General features: G+C 40.1%; 1 protein-coding gene across 2 annotated transcripts in view; it reads left to right on the top strand.

The window, feature by feature from the left end:
* The window catches only part of MINDY3 (MINDY lysine 48 deubiquitinase 3), a 33,822-nt gene extending 12,750 nt beyond the window's left edge, over positions 1-21,072 (top strand). For both annotated transcript variants that reach the window (XM_083405801.1, XM_083405802.1), the window contains 11 exons: positions 1,457-1,508; positions 2,646-2,760; positions 4,579-4,652; positions 5,028-5,107; positions 7,814-7,884; positions 9,395-9,475; positions 15,807-15,879; positions 16,554-16,626; positions 17,475-17,562; positions 17,898-17,969; positions 19,859-21,072. In XM_083405801.1, coding sequence (XP_083261927.1) covers positions 1,457-1,508; positions 2,646-2,760; positions 4,579-4,652; positions 5,028-5,107; positions 7,814-7,884; positions 9,395-9,475; positions 15,807-15,879; positions 16,554-16,626; positions 17,475-17,562; positions 17,898-17,969; positions 19,859-20,008 — 929 coding nt within the window. In that variant the 3' untranslated portion in view covers positions 20,009-21,072. The remainder of the gene's footprint in view (positions 1-1,456; positions 1,509-2,645; positions 2,761-4,578; positions 4,653-5,027; positions 5,108-7,813; positions 7,885-9,394; positions 9,476-15,806; positions 15,880-16,553; positions 16,627-17,474; positions 17,563-17,897; positions 17,970-19,858) is intronic.
* Positions 21,073-26,562: the final 5,490 nt, after the last annotated feature.

Genomic DNA, 26,562 nt, shown 5'->3' with positions numbered 1-26,562 from the left:
AATCAGAGCATTAAGCACAGCACATTATAAATTGCAACAGCAGGCAGAAAAATAATTAAATGGTCTGCCAAGATTCTCCGCAACGTTCAAGTGTTCCATGAGGAAGGGAAAGTTTGGGAACCACTGCAATAAGGCCTGCTGTTCGTACCTGATCAATGTCCCAGAATAGGCATTTGTTACTAAAGCTGTATGTAACAATTTCAGTGTTCTTCACTTCCCAAAGTGACACTATTGTTAATTAGTACAGTTCAAAGGTATCTTCCATAGAAGATGAATCCTGCTAGTCTGATTTTGAGGGCTTGTCATTCTTGTCATGTAATAAGAATTGCAGAAGCTGCCGCTATCACCTTTTCCTTAGGACCCCATACAGATACAGATGATACAGTGATACAGATAACATTAGTTTCTGCACTAGTTTTCCTAGATGTTGCGTTTTATATGACAGTCATACCTCATGTTACGGCCACTTCAGGTTACGTGTTTTCGGGTTGCAGACTGCGGAAGATCCGGAAGTACTGGAACAGTTTACTTCCAGGTTTTACCGCTTGTGCATGCACAAAAGCACTAAATCACGCTTCACGCATGTGCAGAAGCGCCAAATCACACCTGTGCAGAGGCAGCACTTCAGGATGCAAAAGCTACGGGTTGTGGACGTGCCTCTGTCATGGATTATGTCTGCAACCTGAGGTTCCACTGTATATTATATTCTGTCTCATGTCACTCAAAGCAACATATATGTGGTTCCCATGCAGGTAGGATGTTATGCTGAGCCCATTTCACTAATACTTGGTAACTGGGAAGGAATCAGTTGGGTAAAGGAAAAACCCACTTCTAATTTAATTACAGAGGATGAGGGAAAGGTGGTATAAAGTCTGAACCTAGGAAGGCACTAAATGCTGTATTTTTTCCTACTGTTGGGTTACTTGACACATACTTGAGTAGAATAATAGAGGATAGTTATCTTTAAAAAGAGCATTGCTTAAAATATATTTTTCTAATTACTTGTTCTGAAGCAAAATGTGTTGAGAGAAATGGAATGAAAATACAGCTGTCTTAACACCGGTTCTGCTCTGAAGTTATCTGTATAACTACTCGCTTGCTCTTGTGGAAAATTTACTCAAATAGCAGAATTGTGTGTTCATTTTGCTTGCACTTGGTTACCTCCTTGCTGTGGTTGTCATATTTATGCAAAACTTGAAAGTTTTCAAGGCTATTGAACTGATGGTTTGCTAGTCTAGACTCAATATTGCTAAATTGTTTGTACCTGTATTGTGGAGACCTAACTGGGTTACATTAAATTGGCTTGCGCCATGTAACTATACAAGTGGAAATTGGTCCAAAAGAGGGTGGGGGCTGGGGTTAAATTATGAAAGACTTGGAAGTATTCTAGCTTGCTGTGTGTTTCTTGTGTCACTTTTTGCCATGTGTAGTGCTGAAAAGTGTCTCTTGTGTATAGCTGCCTTGGCTGTCGAAGAGCTTGGCTTTGAGCGATTTCATTCATTAATTCAGTAAGTAACATGTTGGAACACTTAAAATACACTATCTTGTAGTTCCCCAGTAAACAAAACTTCTTTCAGGTGTAAGCCTCATACTTAATGCAATTGAACATCAAGGTTTAAAAGATAATTAGGCTCAAGAAAGCTATTACTTTAAGATCAAAACAACTGTGACTATCCAAATCTGTAATTTTAACATGATTTTGTTGCTGCTTTAATTTAGGCGTTTATTTTAAAATTTCAGCATTAGCTTAGAAGAGTCATGGTTGAACATTTCAAGTGGCCTGAATACAAAATTGTCCAGTGAGCCACATGTATTTAGAAAAAACTGCATGGTTTTAAGCAATCCAGTTTCTTACTCAATCACCACAATTCAGCAGTATCTATCTTAACGTGAACTCAGGTTACACTTCCCAGATGCTCAAAAGCTAAGTTGGGAATGAAAGCTGGACAGACCCATATCCCCACTAATCCGTGATTCACAGTTTGAGGACATGTCAATGGGCCTGTGCTGTGAGAGGTATCTAAGTGAATTCTCTCTGCACAATTCGACTCCAGGGAGGAGTGAAGAAAGGGCACCTGAACTTACATTACCAATTGAATGTGTGGGGTTTGTGATAGAAGGGAACATTCTGTAAGCGCAGCATTAGGCATGCAGTCTTCTTTACTTACAGCTTTCTGAACTGAGTTCAATATGGGGCTATTAGCTTAATCAGGCGTTTGCTATTTGAGAAAGTTTATAAGGGCAAATGCTACTATCTGCCCATTGTGTCTTTACCAACAAGAACAAAATTTTAAGTAGTCATTAAAGTTGTGAAGACCTAAATCTAACATCTGCCAATTTTCACTGTCGTATGAGAACTTTTCAGGTGAAAAATCAAAACCAGGCTTCTAAAATTGTGACGCGTGCTGCCACATTGACACTACTTGTACTGTGTACATGCTATAACCATTATTTTTTCTCCATTAAGACAGTTGCTGCTAATTGTGTTGTAAATGTATTGGTCACAGATACTATTGCATGCCTTAAGCATTCAGTTGCACCTTACGTTATCTTGCATTTTGTTGCTAGTCAGCTAACAAATACAGAATTGAACTCTGTCAAAAGCCAAGTACCATGTCTAATGGACTTTTCTTTTTAATCTTCAGCAAGCAGTCATTCACAAGCTTTCCTGATTTCAAAGAAGCAGTTTGGAATCAGTATTCAGTCTGGACAAACAAATTTGGAGTGTTGCTTTTTCTGTATTCTGTGATACTGACAAAGGTTTGTTTCTATTTTTAAAAATGTTTGTTTTCTTAAACTAGCAAAAAAAGAAAAAGAAAAAGGAAGGGGATTAAAGGTGCTTGTTTCTTCCATCCCATCACCTTCAGTACCATGTGTGTGCCTGCATGAGGCAGGCATATTTATTAACTTCCTGTTGTTTGGCCTGATCTTCCCATTTTGGTTTCATAATCTGCAATTAGATGTTTTAATACTGTAAACTGTTAATTTTACACTGTGGGAGAACCTTGAGCTTTGTATAGGCACTTGTTAATCATGGATGGGGTGGGGGAAGCCCTCAAGCCAGCTGCTTTTTAGATCTTTGTTTTGATCAGTGCATAGGTTTGAAGGGCAGTTTTAAGCTTGTTTGACTGAATGTGCTGTGAAACCTCCCTGCAAGTAGGAACCCTGGCTTACCAGTTTTTTGAGTTGTGGGAGCTGCTTCTAAGCAATTTCCGTATTTTTTGCTCTATAAGACTCACTTTTTCCCTCCTAAAAAGTAAGGGGAAATGTGTGTGCGTCTTATGGAGTGAATGCAGGCTGCACAGCTATCCCAGAAGCCAGAACAGCAAGAGGGATTGCTGCTTTCACTGTGCAGCGATCCCTCTTGCTGTTCTGGCTTCTGAGATTCAGAATATTTTTTTTCTTGTTTTCGTCCTCCAAAAACTAGGTGCGTCTTGTGGTCTGGTGCGTCTTACAGAGCGAAAAATACGGTAAATCAAGAACGTGTGAACAAAAACAAACAGAAAAATAAAGAACCTATCACTGAAACACTGACACAAAAACTTTGCACATACACTAAGCAAAAGAATGAAGAATCACTACCCCTACCCCACTCTCCCCACCCCCCAACCTCACAGTGTCTATGACAGCAGTGTCTCACGCTGAATGTTACTGACCTGTAGAAAGGACTCTATGAATTGAAAACAGAGACGTTGCATGTACCCTTGTTAACCGTGAAAATCCTTTAATTAAAAACAACTGCCGTATTTTCCCGTGTATAAGGTGATCCTTTTCGCTTAAAAAAAAATAGGCATAGTGAATGCAGAGGGGGGACGTGCAACTAATAGCAGCAGCAAGCAGGAGATTGGCAGCGGTGATTGGGGGGTGATTGGTGGCTGCGGCAAGGCCTACTGGCGATTGGTTGTGGCTGTGGCAATTGGGCAAGCGATTGGCAGCCGTGGTGAGGCGGGCAGGCGATTGGCAGCTGCAGCAAGTGGGCGGGTGGGCTGTTAGTAGCAGCGAGCAGGCAGACAATTGGCAGCTGCGGCGAGGTGTGCGATCGGCAGTGGCTGTGGCAAGCGATTAGCAATGGCGGGCAGGCGGGTGAGCGATTGGCAGAAGTAACTTTCCCCATCCGCCCAAAAAGCTAAACAACTTAATTTCTTAATTTTGGGTTAAAAAAAATAGGCGTCGTATTATACATGGGGGCGTCTTATACTGTACCCAGAAAAAATATGGTGTGTGTGGTTTTTAACTCATTCAGACTTTGGGGGTCATGTTACGAAGATCTAAACAGCAGCTGGCTTCTCTTAGGAGCACTGGGGCCAAGACTTGCATGCGCCCCTCTGTCCTATGCCCAGTTTAATCCTTTGCTTGTTCAGTGACAGCCTGAAAGGCAATTCATTTATCTTGTTGGAACAAGTTAGTCAAAATGAAGGGCAAACTAACCATATGTATCAGTTTTTCCTGATACTAATATTTAGGTTTGTTGACAAAATGTTAAGGGTTGGTTATTTGTTAAAAGAAAAAAATATTTCTTAGCAGGAAGATGTGGCCACTATGCCAGTAAATATACCAGAAAGCGTTCCTGTTTTCTAGGGCATTGAAAACATAAAAAATGAAATTGAAGATTCAACTGAGCCATTAATAGATCCAGTGTATGGTCATGGAAGGTAAGCTCTGGTTAGTCCTATACTTTCCTTAAGGAAAGTACTGCCTGTTTTCTGAACAAATCATACTTTAGAAACAGAGTTTCAGCCATTATTAATTACAAAGGAATTGATGGTGAATATGTGGGACTGGTTTTTTATCATTTCATCTGGAAGCATCTCATATTGTTAGCACCCGTTGTGTTGGAGGTATGATTTTATAACAGATGAACTGAAATTGAACCAAGACCTTCTGAAAAAAGTTAAGTGCATGTTGTAGCTTGCTTTATCTCCCTATGTGCTTTTCAAGAAAAAAGTTGTAGTGCCATCAAAATTAATTTGTTTAGAAAAATGTGAATGCAAATTGCAAATCTAAAAGCTTGTTTTCTTCATATTAAGCCAAAGCTTAATTAACCTCCTGTTGACGGGGCATGCAGTATCTAACGTCTGGGATGGAGACAGGGAATGCTCAGGAATGAGTAAGTTTGTACTTGATATGACTTTGCTGTGGTGCAGCATCAAGAGATATACTAAATGTTTTGCATTTGAATTGTATATAGTTCTTACAAACTAAAGCTACGGCTTTATACGAATGCTTGTGTTTCTTTTTGTCTATTTATGAATATTGACATATTACTCCACTTTAAAATGCTACTTGACTGCAAAATTCTAGTCATTCGTTTTTGGTAAACTACCTCCCCACTAAGTTCTATGAGATTTGAGTGCTGGGCTTTAATAAATTTATTCAAGGAGTCTGGGGTGTCAGGAGTTCGCATTAGCCCATGTTAGCTAATTGCCAGTACTGTGTACAGTGGTACCTCGGGTTAAGAACGTAATTCGTTCTGGGGGTCTGTTCTTAACCTGAAACTGTTCTTAACCTGAGGTACCACTTTAGCTAATGGGGCCTCCTGCCGCCGCCCCGCCGCCGCTGCGCAATGTCTGTTCTCATCTTGAAGCAAAGTTCTTAATCCGAGGTACTATTTCTGGGTTAGTGGCGCCTGTAACCTGAAGTGTCTGTACAGCACAAGGAAACTTGTACTCTTTAGTTTACCACAAGGTGGCAGTAGGTCCTAAGGAAGAAAAATAGGAGTTTAGAATGTGGGTAAACTTCTCCAAAATCAATCTAGTTGCTATGAAAGACATTGCACAAGGTATTTACTGTGGGATAGCTATGCAGTGCCTTTGTCTCCCATTTAATAAGCATTTATATCTTGAAATAGGAAGGCTGGTAGTGGTTTCATGTAATCAAGCTCTTTGGCAATGTGCTTATAAGAAACTTGATAGAATTCTTCCTTGAATCTAGAACTATGCTCTTAGTAGAATGAAAAATAAATACATGTAAAATGTTCACTAATTTAATCCCCATGTCACTCCCCCCACCCCACCCAATCTGATCTGTTTGCCCACAGAGTGTTTGTCCCTAGTATATTGCCATATATAGCCATTTGGTTATAAATGAATCACTGAAAAAGGATGAGGAAACTTGAAGCTGTAGTTTGTTTCGTCTTTCCAGAATTTCAAGATTAAAATGAAGAAAATCGGTATAGAGTTGCTGATAATCCTGACTTTTTTCTGTAATGTTCAGATAAAGCCTAGATACAATACAGTAATGCAGTGGTTCCCAACTGGTGGTCTGCAGACCCCAGGAAGTCTGTGCAACCCACCCAGAATTTCATGGCATCATTCACATGGCTTGGCTTTTGAAAAATGGGGTCTGTAGTACTTACCTGATTGGGTACTAATGTATTCCTTGGGCAAAAGTGGCTAAAAATCAAATTGTATGTTACCCACAAAAGTCTGCAATGAAGCCCCAAAGGCCACTCTTTTAAACAAAGAAACAAACAAAAAGTACTCTTGGGTGATTCTTAACCCTTTCCTTGCCAACTTGTTTTTCTGCTTCTGTTTGACCCTTCTCTAAAATTATATCCCTGTGAGCATTCCAGGTACATGTTTACTCTCCTTTTTATTTACTAAGAAAATAACTTTAAGAGTTCACATTCATTCCTCAACATCATTCAGTTCTTTACTCAAAAACATCTCCATTTCTTCTGCCAACACACTAAATATTGGTACTTCCTCTTCTTTTCTATTGTTCTTATCCCCCCCCCCCCATTTTGAGATAATGAGTAATTTCCCCAGATCTATAGCCAATTTCCATTCCCTGTTCAAAGAATATTCTTATATTTTAACCACACACAAATTTATTCCTTATTAATTCCTTTGACAGATTAAGAACTAGAATAACTCAGTTTGGTGGTTATATTTTATTTGTTATTTCATAAAAAGTAGCCCACTCAATTTTGATTAATTAATCAATTAAAGAAATATTAATAATAATAAACAAAAGTACTGATTTTCAAGTGGTTCGTAGTGGGAGGGGGGAGGTTTGGGGAACCACTGGTCCAGGCAACATGTGTTCACCTTTCTTGAGATGTTTTATAACTCTCCCTTACAGAATGCAAAAAGGACTGGGGGAGAGGAGGAGTTTGCCTCAAGTTAAGCAGGCAGGCTTGGGGCAGAGTTTGCTGATATGTCAACAGCATGCTCTTGAGTTCAGATAAATTTGTAGTACACCAACTGTGTTTTCAGTTTTTCTTAGAGTGGCCTTTTTACAAGCCTATTTTCTTCAAAATTTTCTGCACAGAGGACAAGTTGGCAATGGAAAGAAAAAGCCCATTGAGAAGGATGTTCTAGTTCTTAGCATTGTTTGCTTTTAAGAGTTTATCATATATTTGGCATCATTTGCTTTGTTTAAAACAAAAAGCTTCTTGTAAACAAAAGAGAGAAAGAATTATTATATTGTATGTGTTTATCAGTTTTTTGTTCTGTTGTTATGACTTGATTTCCATGATAAGTTACTCTTGAAAATTTGTAATGGGGCTTGGGCCAAGAATGCCACCACCATGCTTTGGCCTCTGTCTCTAGCCTTCCACCATCATTCTGGGGGTGGATATCTCATTCCATCAACATGATTTGCTCTCCATGAGTCATTCAGTAGTTTTGTCACTTCCAAGGTCTATTCAGTCAGAGGATTTTAGTAATAGGATTGCACCCTTATTTCTCTGCCTACTTTTTATGTGCTCTGTTACATGATTTTAGGCCAAAGTTTCATGGCATGCTTTAAGAAGGAAACTGTAGCATGACTCCAATTTTGCAGTCTAATACAGAGTTCTATTTCTCTTCAGAACTACTTGGAATACATAAACAAGCAACTGTTGGTTTTTTGACACTTATGGAATCTCTAAGATACTGTAAGGTAAGATAGTTCATAGTCATTGGGTGATATGCTGTGTTATTCAGACCTAAGAGTAGACCCATTGAAATAATTGAAGTCAATTTCTTTCTGTAGGTATTTGTCTCAGTATGACTTAATTGGATATCGCTCCTTAGGTAAAAGCATGGCTGGTGTTAACTCCAGAAAGAAATTCCTTTGAAAACTTGGTATTTCAACTTCAGCCTTTAACTGTTGAAGAGAAATCACAGATGAAGCATATGTCATCTAAATTTTTCAAATCTCAAGTTTAAAAACTTTTTTTGAATCACCTTTTTTTAGCAACAGCAAAGTCATCTGTCTTGCTAATGAGTAAGAAATGAAGAAACTTAGCTTATTCAGAGTTACAAGTTATGTCTGTCTTTCGCTTCCCTCTCCTGTCACAAGAATCTAAAAGGCACAATCTAGTCCACCTAAGCCAGAATTCTCATAGGATCAATGAATGCCTGTTTTTTCACCTCCCCTTGCCTATGAAAAGTTATTTACATAGTTAAGAAATTCATGTATACCAGCTTTCCCTCTTGGCTCAGTATAAATTTTGTTTCAAACCATTAATAATTTGCTCCGAACATACCATTCACTCTTAATGGGCCCTTGTAAGCAGGGGAAGATGGGAAAACAGAGCTATAGGAATCCTGCAGGTGCAGGAATTATACCCAATATATTTGATACTTTACTGAAGCATCCACACTGATTTGTCCCTCTGAGGATCACTCATGCACTTGTTCAGCTCTGAAACTTTCTTATTTCGTGCATTAAAAAAAAACAATAAATTTAGTTTTTGCACATGTATTTGCGGTACAGCATTCAGTATAATACAGAATTCATCCTGATAATTAAGGACATAAGAGTAGTCTGCTGAATCCAGTCAGTGGCCCATCTATTCCAGCATCCTGTTCTCACAGTGGCCAATTCTGATTTTACTTTTTTTAAAAAGTATTCAGTTTCATGTTGGTTATTATTCATAAAGATGGTGGTGTTCATGATGATAGTTATTAGAATGGTAGAGTGAACCTTGCAGTTTTGTCTGGTAAAGCAGGATCCAAACACAGTATCTAGGAATCAGAGGTCACAGTGATGAATACTGTACATAGCTAGCTTTCACCAATTTTTGTAACTGCCTCCTCTTTTAGTCCTTTCATACCAAGCTCCTTCATACATATGGGGAAACCTGACCTGGATTTTGGAATAGAAAATAAGCAGCAGCATTATTATTTGTTAAATTCCTGTACCACCCCTCATTGGAGGATCACAGGACAGTTTAAAATAGAAAAAGACATTCAACAGTAACAAACAATAACAATACCCCACACAGAGTTTAAAAGGTCATAGATGGTTTAATTAGCCAAACCATGTCTGTTTTTTATTTTCTCGGGGTGCAGAGCTATTCTGTTGCAGGGTACTATTAGCCCAGCGTACACTGCAATATTTGAGGACAAAATGTTGTATGGTGTTAGGTTATGAACTTGCTACATATTTTTTCTTTTCATTTTAGGTTGGCTCCTATTTGAAGTCCCCAAAGTTCCCTATTTGGGTACTTGGCAGTGAAACTCATCTCACAGTCTTTTTTGCCAAGGTAGGATTCCTTTCTTTTGTTTCATTTCATCACCCTAGGTCAAATACATCTTATTTTAAGTCTACAGTTCAAATATTTTCTACAGTATACTCTTCTTACACAGCACCGAAGGTTTAAAATAATTTATTGGCATGCATGTTACATGAAAACATACTGGATTTCTGAGATTGTCTTAAGCAAACTACTCAGTCAGTATTATGGTTGAAAACAACTCATCTTCAGGATCTTCTTGAGTTTTTCTGAGTAGTTAGAAATCAAGTCCCAAAGACCCTTCTGCTTGGCTAAAACTATTACCATACATGGCTATTTGTGCAAAGCTATGTATTGAGCATTGCAATCTATGTCTTACCAAGTGTGGAAGTAATACATTTTTCTCTGGTCCTGAAACTTCATCAAAACAAGGGATGGGGTGTGCTGCAGCTGCATTCCACTGATCTTTGGTGAATGGAAAGGATGACATTTTCCTCCTGCTTTCTGGACTTAGATGAGTTATTCAGCATGAATTCTGTGTTACAGCTAACTTCTGGAGAAGTGTGAAACTGCAGGATCTGTGTGGATTTTTCAAAAATGACAATGTAGGAAAGCATCCAAGAACAGGGGTATTTGGGGAGGTGGAAGCTAGGGAATTCAAGATAATAGTTGGAATATTTATTAATACTAAGAACAGGCATAGGCAAACTCAGGCCCTCCAGACGTTTGGGACTACAATTCCCATGATCCCTGACCACTGGTCCTGTTAGCTAGGGATGATGGGAATTGTAGTCCCAAACATCTGGAGGGTCGGAGTTTGCCTATGTCTGTTCTATGTCTGACTAAGAAGGATGTGTGTGCGCTTGTCTCAAGAGTGCTCCCAAACTTGCAAAAGGACCAGAGAAACTTTAATTATTTTTTTAGCACTGGAGATGTTGCACATTTTTTAGTCAAAGCTGATAATGGGCATGTTGTTTTCAGACAACACTAAATAAGATCTAAGTACATTGTTATTGGCTCACAGTACTTTGTTGCAGTAATCTGCAATATCATGTTAAAATTGGAGGTAAAACAAAGGCAGCACAGAAATATTCTAATGGTTAACTTCAGTGTTTGATGTTAATGATTACATTGCTTGACCCTGTAATTTTAAAGAGACTATAATATGAAGAAAGATTAGTATATCTTTAGTTATAAAACATGATTTCTCATACTTTTTGAATATTTGTATTTCAGCACTTTAGTGTTCTATACCTACATAACATAAAAAACATTTTTCTGTGATTTTACACTTTGCTGCTAAAATCTTGAAGAAAAGCTGATAGACCCCTCCCCTACCCTAAAGGAAATAATTTGTTCTACCACCTAGAGGTATATACAATTACCTTTTAATGGTCTACGTTCAGCCATGAACAGTGACCTTTCGGACTACCATATTTAAAGTCTATGCTGACAAGGTTAGTTAGCAAAAAAAAAAAATAGAGTGCTGAAATCAGTTATGCAGAATCCAATTCTCTTTTGTAAGAAATGCAACTTCATAGAAGAGACATAAGGCACTCCCAGAAAAACACACACACACACAAATTGGCACATTCTATTTTAACATAATTCAGTGCCTGGAAGCATTTTAACTGAAGAGCAAAAAAAACCCAACAAAAGCACAGTTCTAAAATGGGTTTTATTTGTGGTGTTTAGGCATATATCCCATAGTTCTTGAATTACATTGCAATGCATTGTATATTAACTAATTACTGAATACCACTTCATGTCTATGACTAGCCTGTATTTTTTAGCTTATTTAAATAAGGGTCAATCTATAGAAAGAGAAAAGGCTTGTGATACACTCTTTTTTTGAGAGACTACCACTTGAAAATGGAGGTGGTTGTGTCCTTCTCTGGTCTCTGTAGATTCATTACTGTATATATGGTTAGGATCCAAAGAACTATGTGTTCTTTTTATGTGCACACTGTAGCTCTGCCACCCATCTCAAAAATTGGTTGGTGTCCAGTATAGCCTCTAATGCAGCACAAGATGCAGCAACTGGTAGCAAATACTTGACAAAGCTGTTCAGATCCCACCGTACTCCTGAGTATGAATGAAGCATTAGTCTTTGGACTTTAATTTGGATTTGTGTTCCCTGCTGCGTGCTTTCCAGCTGAGGTTTAAATACCTTAACATACGTCTAATAGTAATGCCGGCACTGATACAATTACATGGATGACAAAGCTTTACTAAAATCAGTTTGTCTTCTGTTAGCTGTTTGATTATTGCACAAACAGTAATGCATGTGACAGCTGCTGCCTGCCCACCTACACTGCATATAACCTTGGATACAGCATTCAGTTTCCTTCTTTACAAGTGCAATTAATACCCTTGCAAATCCATTTCATACTCCTCTTTGAAGCTGTGATAAGCTTGTTTTGCATTCTCTTAATTGTCTCCTTTGTGTGGAGATGAAGATCTTTGTATAGACACATATGAATGCTTTTGATTTTTCCTTAAGACAGCAGTTCCTGACAAGAAGGATGTGTAAGACCATTCTAAAGACTCTTTAAATCTTACTGCCAAGACACACCAATACATCCAGAATTGCTGAATCTTTCTCTTGTTTTTTAGCACTAGATTAGATCAGTGCTACTTTGGGAGGAGGAAGTCATGAATTTTGGAAGCTCTGTTTACACATCAGGCAAAATACTTTCAAATAAAAATATCTTGATTTTGTTCTGAAACTTGGTGTAAACAGAGTCCAATCCAATGAAATCAATGGACTTAAGTAATATTAATTTCCATGGTCTATTATGGGATTGAGCAACTTGGATATTGCCCAGAATGTTTCCAGCATCCTTTTTCATGCATAAGTCCCAGTTAAGAATGATGACCCTCACACATTTCACCTTTGCTGAATCAAGGACAATCTAGCAAACCACTAACACTGATATCTTATGACCATGAGCTAAGCCCATAAATAAATGCATGAGTTTTAAATTAATAGTCAAGATGTCTTAAGTCACTAGTGTATTTGAAGAAGTATATATTATACATGTATAACCAATTTGAGCTACTGTGCCTTGAGTGTAGCATAATGTAATTGTTAAATACTGTTACGAGGTAACTTTTATAATGCAAAAGTATGCATTTACTGACATAATATCTTTACATGTTATTGTTGTTTTAAATTTGTAACTTACTTTAAGCCAACAGAAGAATAAGAACTTAGCAAATTGATAATATAATTAATGCTGTGTTGCTGTGTCCTCCAAAAAATCCAGTAAACAAGAAATAGTAATTCTTACAAAATGAAAACGTGCTATAATTTGCGGAAATATTTGCTTCTTTAAAACTGCGTCAAATGGTTTAGGAGCCCGCCTGTTGGGAATAGCACCTGCTTAAAGCAAAATCAGTGGATGTGATCTTCATGCCTTAAGTTTTATTGGAAGGCAAGCTGTAATTTAAATATAATTTTTCAGCCTCGTGATGACTCTGGCATAGCATTAGCTCTGCTGGATTTGGAAAGTCTTACAACTTGTGCAGTATCTTGTACCTCTGTACAGCTCAGTCGGTAGAGCATGAGACTCTTAATTTCAGGGTTGTAGGTATGAGCCCCACACTGGGCAAAAGGGGTTGGACTAGATGACCCTCATGGTTCCTTCCAGCTCTGCAATTCTATGATTCTATGTTGCTGTTCACAATTGTTCTACCATCCCTGCCTAATTCAAATTTAGGATGTAGGTGGAAGACTCTGTGTTGAGGATAGAGTGTGCAGCTGACAGACATTGGTCCTAAATGGTTCTGGATCTTAAGAATTTTAAGCAGTCTGCTAGTCCAGTGGTTTACAACCAGTGTGCTGTGGCCTTGAATGATGGTCGGGGGTGTGGCAGGCAACACAGGCCTCTGTCCCTCCCTCCTCTGATGCCCTCTCATGTCTCTGCCTCCCAAAGGCTTGCACAGCCGTTTGTTGCAGCAGTGCTGGCTATAAGCTCCACAGGCGAATGCTGCTTCTGGGAGACACCTCTCTTTGGGGGGGGGGGCAGCAGCTGCCTGGAGGACTCCCAAGGAGAGGAGGCTCTTGGGAAAGCGTGAGAGGCTGCTCTGCAGGCAAGGGGTAGCATAACTGGGCTCCTGAGCCCCACAGTGTGCCACAGAAAGAATGTAGTTGGTCAAGGGAGAGGTGGACCCCAAAAGGCTGAAAACCTCTGTGCTAGTCTATGCCCATATTGTTCCTTCTTAGGGTATTTAAACTTAATATGACCTGTCTTTTATCTAGTTTAATGACAGCATCTGTCCACAGCTATGTACTGTTTTTAGAGCAATGGTATTTAGAAAGTTTTAAAAAAAATAGTGATATATTTTTTAAATGATGTTTATCAGCTCTGCAGTTATTACAGAGATTGTATGTGCTGTTTTTGATTTTTGAGAACAAAAGCGGCTGAGATTTTTTTACAATGTACTAACGGTGTGTGTTTGCCTCCAAGGGTAAACATGAGATTCTAAAATAAATTTGTGTTATCAGAATAGCATTTAAAAATACAGCAAAATGGTTTTGGGCAGGAATATTACAAAGTCCAAAGGGTAAAACATGAACCTCTTCGCCTTTAGGACATGGTGTTCTTGAACAATGCTTGGTAAACTACTGATAGGATTTCCTTCTATGGAAGATTTGGGGGTTGGGATGTTGTTAGACAACAGTTTTGCAAGGCCTGGGTGCTTGTGTTTGGCAGAAGTTGTAAATGCTTGGCAGATGAAGTTCATTTTTGGGATATTTTGTTTTTTAAATAAGTGTTGCTGCCCAAAGTGAATGAATTGCTTGCTTTTTACAAAATACAAATGTTGCAAAAATTAAAGCTGTACTTTCTGATTGGGGTGTGGAGCATGTTTGGTGCAGAATAAGCATAGCATGAGACAGGATTGCAGAAGCAGCCTATTCCACTTGTATCTGAAGCAGGAGCCTCCATAATAAGACAAGGAAGTGTGGTAGAGCCTTTTTGTTGAGCTCCGCACTTACCCCATAAATCACTGAGGCTGTTGCTTTTGACAGAGCAAGGATCACTGCCAGGTCTGCTTCTTCCCTACCTAGACCTTCCCCAGTGTTTTCTTGGAGTAGCTACCATCCCCAGACCTTTGCTGCTTCTTTCTCTATCTCAATTATCAGTTTAGGATTGGGAAGAAAGAATTATACTTTCCCCCTTTGCCCATCGTAATGCTTATAATAACCACTGAAATTTGGCAGTGGGACTAGAGGAAAGGAGGGGGACGGGGAAGGAATTGGGAGAAAAGGAGCATCTAACCATTCAACTCATGAGAACTGTTTGATTGAAAAAAATCCAAAGCACTCAAATTTGAGTGCCCCTAGACCTAAAATTGAAATAGCAGTACAGTTTATGTGTGGGTGGGTGCACTGCTTTGTGAGATATGTAATCATTGCTTTCTTTATTGTTTTGTATAACCCAGGAAGTCCCTTTATGCACTGTTTCTGGTGCTGAAAGCATACAGTAGCTCAGTGTCACACCATAGTTTGCACAAATAACAATCTAGATCATGGGTAGGCAAACTAAGGCCCGGGGGCTGGATGCAGCCCAATCGCCTTCTAAATCTGGCCTGCAGACGGTCCGGGAATCAGCGTGTTTTTACATGAGTAGAATGTGTCCTTTTATTTAAAATGCATCTCTGGGTTATTTGTGGGGCTTGCCTGGTGTTTCTACATGAGTAGAATGTGTGCTTTTATTTAAAATGCATCTCTGAGTTATTTGTGGGGCATAGGAATTCATTCATTCTTTCCCCCAAAATATAGTCTGTCCCCTCACAAGGTCTGAGGGACAGTGAACTGGCCCCCTGCTAAAAGTTTGCTGACCCCTGATCTAGATGGCCAGCCATGCTTTAGAACTGCTTATCCGCTCAGCACACTAGTCTGTACACGCATTCAGCCCTGATGGTAGAGAAACAGCCACAATTATGGTTGGTCAATTGATACTGTGCCAAACCATGTTTCTGCAAAGTTATTTCAAATTATGATTTGTGATTTTTGTTTGTCACTATATTGTAAACAATGGTTTATCAACTTGGACATGATTTAAAACTGTAATAGAGCTTTCTTAACTATTGTTTGCTGTTGTGTCTGAACTGAACCATTTTGGCCTTTCACTTTACTGGAACATCTTTTACTACTACTATGGCTTGGTCCTGCTGTTCACTAGGGTTGATTATTAATTACCAATTTCTATTAGTAATAAAACAAACAAACATATGCCTCACTTTCCCAGATGTTTCATTTATGAAGATGAGATTTTGCATTTCATTGTTTGTGTTTATTGCTTTTCATCATTTTTCCAGTGATGTATTTAATCTTGTGGAATTCTCTCTTAAGGATTTAGCTCTTGTTGCTCCTGAAGCTCCCTCAGAACAAGCCAGACGAGTCTTTCAAACGTATGACCCTGAAGGTAAGATATGTAGTATGATCCTATGTATGCTTGTAACCAAATGCAAATGAGTTCACTCTTAAATGTTAAAGTGCCAAATTAGGACAATCGGATGATTTAAAGTAGGCATAAAATAGAGAAATTCTTGCTCTTAGTGACCAATAAAAGAGTATGCATTATGACATGATGATAGAAAAAAACACTCTCTGACAAGTTCACAATATGTTTTCAAATGACAGTAAAAATAATGCTTTAAAAGCATTCAGATACTATCAGTTATCCCTTTTACTCCACAGAGAATATAAATTGCACGAATTTAGTATCAAATAGATAGTTTTATTCACGCTTTCTCATTTCTTATGGTGTTTGGCACTGGTATAGCTTGGCTCATTAAATGAAACGTTGCATTGTTTGTTGTGCTCTCTTGCAGGAATGTAGTTCTCTCATTCTAAAAGTAAATGCATTGCTATGCTTGGTTAAAATTGCAACTGCAAGTTACAATGCCCTGAAAATCATTAGAGAAGTAGTTATTTCCAAGAAATTGCATTTTCAAAGTCTGCTTTTTCATATCTATATTTAGAGAAATGCACATTACTTCCCATTTCAGAATAGGCAGTATTAATCGGCCCATATAAATATTTTTAATTCTTGGACACCTGCTGGTTCATGCTAATGACATTTCCTTATTTTTTCAGATAATGGTTTTATACCAGACAGTCTTCTAGAAGATGTAATGAAGGCTTTGGACCTTGTATCAGATCCGGAATAGTAAGAACAAATTGGCAGCTGTTTTAGATCACTGTTTAGAAAACCTTTGCCAGGATGAAATTCCACCTAAATGGTTGTTGTTTTTTGCTACAGCGTACACAACTAATTTAATATGTATCAGCTGTAAGTGTAAGGAGCAAGGTGCTTACATACAAATTCAAGACTAGTTTTAGAGAGAGAGATTTTCATTCACATGAATGGAGAAGTGCTAGGTTATTTCCTTCTCAGCATGAATGTAACATTGTATCAAAGATGAATGTAAAATATACTATGTAAATACAGTGTTCTTTCCTCAGTCTATTTTAGTGCAGGGATGGGGAACTTGTAGCCCTCTGTGCTGTTGGACTCTCACTGGCCTCAGCCATAATGGTCAGTTGTTAGTGATTATAGGAGCTGTAGTCTAGCAACATCTAGAGGGCTACAAATCCCCCATCTGTACGTGCTGAATTCCGTTCATTGTGGCCTGTCAAATAGATAAAACAAGGGTGGGTCTTCTCAGGACAGTTAGAAAGATGATGTGTGTGTTAATGCTCAAGACTTATCTTCACTCTCTTCTGCTGCAAAATCCAAGGAATTAAGACAGTGTACTTTTTCTGAAAGCTTTACCTAATAAGGCGTAGTGTGTCAATTGTTGTTGTTACATTGATTTTAAATAAGATTACTTTGGTTTAAAAATAACTCTTTTATTTGGCAACCAGATGCCATTCTTTTGCAATTGCTATTAGGATTCTAAATACAACAGCCTGATTGTTTTTGGCATTTAAAAGTGTTGTAGAACCATAGAGCTTAGTCATGCAAGAATATGAATGCACCACACTGATATTTTTGTGTTGTTCATCTTATCTTAGTGTAAATCTCATGAAAACCAAATTAGATCCAGAAGGACTAGGAATCATATTACTAGGTCCCTTTCTTCAAGAATTTTTCCCTGAACAGGTAAAGTAACTCCTCCTTTCTATTCTTGCAATAGGGCATTTTAAAACAAATGTGGGTCAGTGATGCATTCACCATTCTGTAGTTAATATACATTATGGCTGCATTTGGACGATCGTATCTTGGCTTAATAAGTCAAGCTAGGAATGATCCATATATCCACGCGTGCAGCCTCTTCATGCAGCTGCTTCAGTCCTCCCTTCATAAGCCAGCAAAGAAACCAGGAACTCTCCCATTAACTATAGTTTCTTGTTTCATTCAAAGTGGAGAAAGGGAACAAATACCTTCAATGATATTAACCTATGGCTTGAAAGTGACTGTCTTGTATGTTCTCTTAGGAGTCCAAGGTTCAAGAATCATTCACTGTATACCACTACAATGGATTGAAGCAATCTAATTACAATGAAAAGGTATGGCAGCAGTGACTTCTCATACACCTAATTAGGCAGCTGCCTGTTATAGCAGATATCCCATGGAAATAAGTTGGGTTCAGCCTATTTCTAAGTGGGCAGTCCACAGTGTGATAAAACCATCACTTACCATTTGGCTGGTGACACATGTTCTTAGGAAAAAAAGAACAAATAGAAAACTACGGAAATGCAAATGATTACGGAGGCATTTGGAAATGTCAGCGTTTTGTCACCAGTTCTCTCCACCAAATAAGCGAATTTAGAATTATCATGAAATTTTTAATAACTGCTTCAAAATGTCAAGAAAGGAGTTGGGGGAGGGTACTAGGCAGTTGTTGCACTAATCACTAAAACAATTTTCCAGCTTTGCTTTATTTAGAATATAAATTATTACGGAACTAGCTTTTATTTTATGGAATAATCTGTTCTGTGTCCATCGCTGTGGGGTTTTCTCACCCATTTCAGTTTAGGTGCCTAGAGATATGGTTCCCATCCCATCTTATATTGTAAACTATGTAGTGTTCCCTGTGTAGGCGCACTGAGTGAAAAAACAGGCCCAGGGAGATTTCTGCAGATTTAGGTGGATCCCTGAGATGTGCACAACTGTGTTGGGTTTTTTTTTAAAGACTCCTTACCTGCTCATTCCAAAATTAATGGAGGTGGAGAATTCCACATGCTGCCTCTGCATGTTGGCACCAGAGCAGTCTCAGTCAGACGCAAGGACTAAGAGTTTAGGTCTCTCTTCCTTCCCTACAGCCTGTCCTCAAGGCCCCATGTTCCGTCACCCCAGAAGAGACTAACTAAAGACCAAGCTGGTTCTAGAGTCCCTCTTATATCCTTTCTTCATGCATGTTTCTGGTTAATAGTGAACATGTGTAAAGGTAAAGGTACCCCTGCCCGTACGGGCCAGTCTTGACAGACTCTAGGGTTGTGCGCCCATCTCACTCAAGAGGCCGGGGGCCAGCGCTGTCCGGAGACACTTCCAGGTCACGTGGCCAGCGTGACATCACTGCTCTGGCGAGCCAGAGCCGCACACGGAATGCCGTTTACCTTCCCGCTAGTAAGCGGTCCCTATTTATCTACTTGCACCCGGGAGTGCTTTCGAACTGCTAGGTTGGCAGGCGCTAGGACCAAACAATGGGAGCGCACCCCGCCACGGGGTTTCGAACCGCCAACCTTTCGATTGGCAAGCCCTAGGCACTGAGGCTTTTACCCACAGCGCCACCCGCGTCCCAGTGAACATGTGTAGTATGGCACAAAAATGTAAGAGTTCTATGAGTGTTTCATTTCATCTTGTTAATAAGGTGCAGAAGATATAATAATAATAATAATAATAATAATAATAATAATAATAATAATAATAAATTTTATTTATATCCCGCCCTCCCCAGCCTAAGCCGGGCTCAGGGCGGCTAACAACACTAAAATAGTGCAACATTATAAAACATTATAAAAAATTAATTAAGATCAAATTGAAAATTGATGGCAACCATAACTAAAGTTTTGTAAAGATTGCCAAAGGAGGGAGTCAGGCTGCACCCTGACCAAAGGCCTGGTGGAACAGCTCTGTCTTGCAGGCCCTGCGGAAAGATGTCAAGTCTTGCAGGGCCCTAGTCTCTTGTGACAGAGCGTTCCACCAGGTTGGAGCCGCAGCTGAAAAAGCCTTGGCTCTAGTTGAGGCCAGCCTAACCTCTCTGAGGCCTGGGACCTTCAAGATGTTTTTATTTGAAGACCGTAAGTTCCTCTGTGGGGCATACCAGGAGGTATCTATTTGAACCTTTGCTCTCGAAGTGATCTTTTAAAAATAGAATGGCTTAGTTTTTGGTCTTTAAAATAACATGGTATTTCTTTGGAACAGGAGATTAAATAAGATAATTACATTTTCACAGGTCATGTACGTCGAAGGCACAGCAGTGATTATGGGCTTTGAAGACCCAATGCTACAAACTGATGATACTCCAGTCAAGCGCTGTTTGCAGACTAAATGGCCATACATAGAACTACTCTGGACCACAGATCGATCCCCTTCGTTAAATTGATGCTAAGAAAAGACCATGTACTTATAAATATCCAACATTTTGAATGAGGGTTGGGTAGGCAGCTGCCTTTATTTAAAAAAAAACAAGCAAACTATACTTTTGATTGCGTGGCTATACACTGGTGTCACCGAGAAACTGTAAATAAACACTTTTCAGTGTTGATTAGACTATTTAATTTTTTTAACAATTGGATTGATTTATATTATACCAACTAGTTCCTCTTTGGCCATTGTAGTACAGTTATTGTGAGTTCTCACCCAGAAGCCTCCTTGTTCAGCCCAAAAATAACCTGGAAAATGGTCTAGTAGTGCAGTATCTGCATATTAGATGAAATTGGTCTTAAACATCATCATAGTATTCACCCGTTTACACATTTGTTTGGCCATATGTTTTATTTGGATCATTCTGCCTTAGGGCACAACCCATCGGGAAATTCCCGTACATGCACCCCACTAAAAAGGATGGATGAGAGCTGTGCAAGAGCATGGTAGCTTTTACCCAGTTCTCAGGGCTTATTCAAGGCAGCTGTTGGGTGGGTTTTGGCATACACTGCAGTACCACAACTTTGGGACTAGATTGGCATTTGCACTGAATATGTTTAGATGAGTTAAATTTCTGCTGCTCTCTTCTAGAAATCTTAAGACTCATCTACATGGCTTTGCACAAACAGCAAAAAAAAAAAATGATGTGGGGTATTTTTTGTTTTTAAAATGGCTAATTATAAATGATTAATGCTATTTATTGGCAGTTGTATTGTTCCCAGAATTTACATATTTGGCACACTGAAAGTCAAAGCAAGATTTAAGAAGAATAGAATAATAATAATATTTGATATTGTATAAAGGAAATATAAAAAAGCCTTAACAGCAGAGAGAATTTGTGCTGCGATTTTTGAAGCTGTTCATGTTATTATTGCCAAATACCTCTTCTCAACATGTCCTAACAAAAAACATAAGCCAGCACTATTGTATGTGTTACATGCATGAAAACATCTGTTATTCAAGTAGTATAGTCCATTATTTATTCTCTAGCAGGGCTTAATAAAAATCTACCCAAATAGTGAACTAGTGATTTTTGCCTCCTTGCCTACCCAATTTGGTCACTTTTATTTGTTATTTTTTAATGTCATAGAGTAACTCTATGGCTATTGAGTAATGGTATATTATACAGTGGTACCTCGGGTTAAGAACTTAATTCGTTCTGGAGGTCCGTTCTTAACCTGAAACTGTTCTTAACCTGAAGCACCACTTTAGCTAATGGGGCCTCCTGCTGCTGCCGCGCCGCCGGAGCATGATTTCTGTTCTCATCCTGAAGCAAAGTTCTTAACCCGAGGTATTATTTCTGGGTTAGCGGAGTCTGTAACCTGAAGTGTATGTAACCTGAAGGGTATGTAACCCGAGGTACCACTGCACTTAAGTCATACTTAAGGTTACCCTGTTTTTCAGAATGTTAAGGAAAGGTGTTGTGTGGCCTTCAGAGTGATACATCGTGCCCATTGATGTTCTCATCTCCTTCCACTTCCACCTGAAGTTCCTGTGTTTCAAGGCTTCTCTGTTCACTTCAGTGGTAGAGGCAGCGTCACATGCATGCAGCTCTTCACAGAAATTCCTTGGCCCAAGTGCTATTAATGTTGCACAGAATTTTTATTTTAAAATGCACACACTTCAGGCATATTCTAATGAATTTGGAAGTAAACAATCTTGTTTTTCCTTTCAATAAATGGGCTACTTTGCCCTAGCAAAAATACTCAGACATCCATTACTATAATGCAACCTGGTTCACTATTCTGAACCTCTCCTCAGTCCTTGCTTTAGTCCACCAGAAGAGGCAGAAATGTGTATCTCAAATACAAAATGTTCTTGCCAATCTGTGCAGCTATTCTGTAGAAATAAGTGCTATTAAAAGGAGCCTTTCGTTGACCAGGGACTGTACTACTGATAAACACCTTTCCAAATAGTATTTTTTCAAAAGGCCAGAACTGTTTGTTTGAAAAGGTGAGATGGTAACTTGCAGATTTTTTAAAAAAAATCAGTGTTGCTGTACTCTGGCAAATACAAAATAACTATTAGAAGCATGTGTTATGCTAATAGTCTCAGCTGCTCTTGGCTTGAAGTTATTTTCTCCAAAAAGAACAGTTGGAGATGGCTAGAAATGCTTGGACTGCAGGAGAGAAGGCATATTCCTGAAGGTTACAAATGCACACAAATGTACTATTATGCAGGAGTCATATGTCTAGGAAGGTCTAGCATGTGCTTTAGTAGCAGTAAAATGCTGTTGAAACCAAGTTGTTCCAGTTCGTTATTAGAGGTTTGTAACCCACACCCCAGTCTCATGATCATGTAACTGGCACTGTAGTCTGTGGCTCTGTTTTATAATATCCAAAGCACATCATTTTCCTTGCAGAAATTTGTCTTGGGTACTTATCAGTACCATTAACCTAATTGTGCTATTTTGTATTATGTTTGATAATGTCTGCAATTTGCTGCCAAATATCTAACAAAACTCAACCCCCTGTTTTAACACTGTGTCATTTGCATTCCTCAGTAGCACCCGTGGAAAAATGAAGCAGCAGGCCCAGAACTGATATGTAGAGTTTCATTGTCAAATCCCAGCAGAGAATATGTTTCTGGAGAGAAAGAATCAAGTGCAGTTGAACTCTGTTTTCCCCGATAAAGCTGGTTTGACTGCAGAGGGATCAGGCACTTGAAGCATCCTTAGCCAATGAAGCAAAGGGGTATTGAAGAGCACAAATGCTATCTTGTTTGTGTTTTAAGATGGCCCCATATTTTTCATGTTGACTTTGAGGGGAAGATGGCGAGAGAGAGCCCTGGGATTTTGGTTTGGATTTGTTTGTTCTTCTGGGTGGGCAAGGGCCCTGTAAAATAAACTCAGGCCCTCTGTGGGAAAAGTGTGTTTGGCTTGATCAGAGTTTCCTTTGGAAACAGCCCCCCCCCCCCTTCAGAGACCCTGCCCTTGTTCTGGGAGATAACGATTTTTGTTAGGGTAATTATATTGGGCAGGGGGTGACATTGTTTCTTTCCCTGCTTTATTTCAATGCACTCACTACTCTGGAGCAGCAGAGGTTCAAGGTCAACTGTCTCTCCATATTTCACAGTTACTGGCTTGCTTTTCCTCAAGAGATAGACTAAAGAAAAGAGGTAACAACTTCCTTCTGTTACAGGATACTGCTGCTCCTGCTGCTTTTGTTCTTACTCTCATTTTTTTAATGCTCCCCTCCAAAACCAGACATAATTGCAAAACTTACTGATGTGTCAGAATGACTGTCTCTCTCAAACAGGGAACCAAAGTCCATACCCTTCCTCTGCTGGCAGTAGGGTAGTTACTTATGCACCACAAAAAATAACATAGGTTTGCATAATACTTTGCATATGCTAATTTGTGTCTATTGCTGCCGATTTAGGGATAATTGCTATAGTTCAAAAAGAAAGGCGATAGAGGCAGTGAGCAGTTTGCATGGGGGTTCTGTTCCTGGTCCCAGTGTGCATCTGCAGAGCCCACATTAGCCTGCTCTGCCCCCATTCTGCCCTCTTCCGAATCAAAAAGGGCCTGCCCATCGGTGGTTACACATCAGTTGGATGGATGGAAAATGGTTACCGCCTCTACGTCTTGCCTTGGTTGGGGAAACAGTGACCCCTAAGGCCCATTGTGGCCCTTGGTGTGAAAAATTGTCCCCACCCCTGTCTTACAGTTCACTATTAGCTACAACTCTGTCAAACCATATTCACCTATTTGAAGTACCAGAAATAAAGATTTAATAAGGTTTAACATTTGCCATGGGACACAGGTGGCACTGTGGGTTAAACCACAGAGCCTCGGACTTGCTGATCAGAAGGTCGTGGTTCGAATCCCCGCGATGAGGTGAGCTCCCGTTGTTCGGTCCCTGCTCCTGCCAACCTAGCAGTTCGAAAGCATGTCAAAGTGCAAATAGATAAATAGGTACCGCTCTGGCGGGAAGGTAAACGCCGTTTCCGTGCGCTGCTCTGGTTCGCCAGAAGCGGCTTCGTCATGCTGGCCACATGACCCGGAAGCTGTACGCCAGCTCCCTCGGCCTATAAAGCGAGATGAGTGCCGCAACCCGAGAGTCAGTCACGACTGGACCTAATGGTCAGGGGTCCCTTTAACATTTGTCATAAGTTTCTCAACTAAAATTCTCTTTTTTATCCGATTATTTTATCCTGCTTTTTAAAATTTTATTCCTTTTTAAGAAAACAACCAGATGTTGGGAAATAAATTAATTGTAATGTATATGATGTGATTGTTTTGTCATAGTTATGCTGAAAGAGGGCCAAATATTTCCCTCCCCCCTCTTGAGTTTGAGAGGCCTCCGTGGCTCCATTCCCACCGCTATGGGAAGTTGATGTGTTCATTTCACCCTTAAAAATCTGCACAACAGCTCTGGTTACATCTCACTTAACACTGCAGCTGATAGGAGCGTCTCAAAAGTCAAATAGCATGAGGCAGGGCAAGCTGGTGATGACAGCTTAAGGCGCTACACTTAACCTTGGAAATAAATTTTGCTCTTTGCTTGCAGTTGTTGGATGTGGCCAAGTAATTCTGCCTGCCACTCTCGTATGCATTCACACCACTGCTATATATATAAATGCACTCGACACTGTCTCTGACTTTGTTTTAAATGCCTTCGTTCAGAATGTTCTCAACTGACTCCCCCATCTCTCTCCTTCCACGGCTTTTTGTTTGTCCTGCCAAAAGCTACAAGATAAGCTGGTTTTAGAGAAGTACCCAGATGTGTGTGAGGAAGGGCCTTTTTCTCATGCCAGAAAAAAACACACCAGACAATTTGGCTCCATCATGGTGTATCTCTCTTCCCCTTCCCTTTGTTTTAGTGAAAACTACAATACAGGCAAGTCCTACCTATATTAACAACACTGATAAACAGAACTCAGGGAAGAGAGAGAAAGTTGTCAATAGTTTTCCTTAACCAGGGTTAGGGAAGCAGTCGTCATCCAGATGTTTTCAGACTACAACTTCCATCATCCCAGACCATCGGCCATGCTGGCTGGGTCTGATGGGGGTTGGAGTCTGGCAACATCTGGATGCACGGGTGTATCAATAAAACCAATACAAATCTGAAGTTCTGCTCCCCTAAGAAAAATCCTGAAAGGTCACTGGTCCTAAGTTAAACCCTGAAAGCTGAGAAAAATGGCCACAGATAAGGATTTTTGCCATTCCTCATTCTTCCTTCTGGCAAAAGACTACGCAGCTTGACTTTGGGGGGAAAGTCAGAAGCACAGCCTTCTTAGTTTGTTGAAAAGCAAGAAGTCCTGACAGAGGGGGTGGGAGGAATCATGGTGGGGTGAAGAAAAAGCAGCTTGGGACATTTTTGAGAGTATTATGGCATAAGGCAGGGGTCAGCAAGGTTTACCTTGCCTGGGCCGGATCGGTCCCATGGAGATCCCTCCGTGGGCTGGATCACATGTGCGCGCCCATGATCTGCCAGACGCGATTTCTGGCACCACAGAAGTGAGCCCCTGCTTTAGCGTAGCAGCATGTGAGCAGGTGGCTTGTGGGCCCGTCAAACGACCTCAGTAGGCTGCTTCCAGCCCATGGGCCTTAGGTTGCTGACCTTTGGCATAAGGTTTTGTGGCGCATAGTCGGCTTCATCAGATGGATGAAGAACTGCCTCAGTAGCCAATGTGGTTGGACCCAGGACCTGGGAGACCAGGGTTCAAATCCTCACTCCCCCATGAAGGTCACTGGGTGACCTTGGGCCAGTCTAACTTACTTCACAGGGTAGTTGTTTTGGAGGGCGAGAACCAGGGAGGCCACCTCCGGCTCCTTGAAAAAAAATGCAGAGGCTGTAAGTGCAATAACTGTATCTGAGGGTAGACGGGAAGAAGAAACGGAGCGCGGAGGAGTCAAGTGGCCCTGAAACGGCGCAAGTCCGTGATGACCCTCCACGATGCCGCAAGACTGCCAAATGAAGACAATGAGGACCCTTCGCAAGAGCAGCGTGAAGACGCCAGACCTTGTGGGTGTCGTAAAGTGACCTCAGCCGCTGGCTTCTGTGGAAAACGAGCTTTCTCCTCGCCAGAGAAGCTCCATCCCGGACGCTCTTCTGGAAGGGCCATCAGCGAATAACTGAAAACAGCTTGCAGATACTTAATTGGTTTATGATTATATTTAAGTTAAGTGGTGAATTAATATGTTTAATTTCATAATGTGAAGATCTAAGGATGATAATGTTTAAGTTATTTTTTTTTTAAGAACTGTGATTTGGAAAACCGTTAAAAGGACATGCAATGAAATTCAACCAAGGGGAAGCGAGGTAGTCACTTAACAATGTTAATAAGTGTAATTTTTAATAAGGCTATGATTTATATTTGTTTATTTTATGTGTTTGCTTGTTTGTTTATAATGTTGTGAAAACCAATAAAAAATAACTTTTTTGGGGGGGGGGGAATGGAAGGGCCATCAGCGGGGCAGCGGCGTCCGCGTTTGGCGGGCTCGGCCCTCCCGACTCCCCTCCCCGTCGCGGCCCGGCCGAGGCCACCAGGGGGCGCCCAGTCAGGCGC

Source organism: Podarcis tiliguerta, assembly GCF_965153285.1.
Source record: "Podarcis tiliguerta genome assembly, chromosome: 12".
NCBI lineage: Eukaryota > Metazoa > Chordata > Lepidosauria > Squamata > Lacertidae > Podarcis > Podarcis tiliguerta.
Note: the sequence above shows the minus strand (reverse complement) of the source record. Positions and strands in the feature narration are given on the sequence as shown.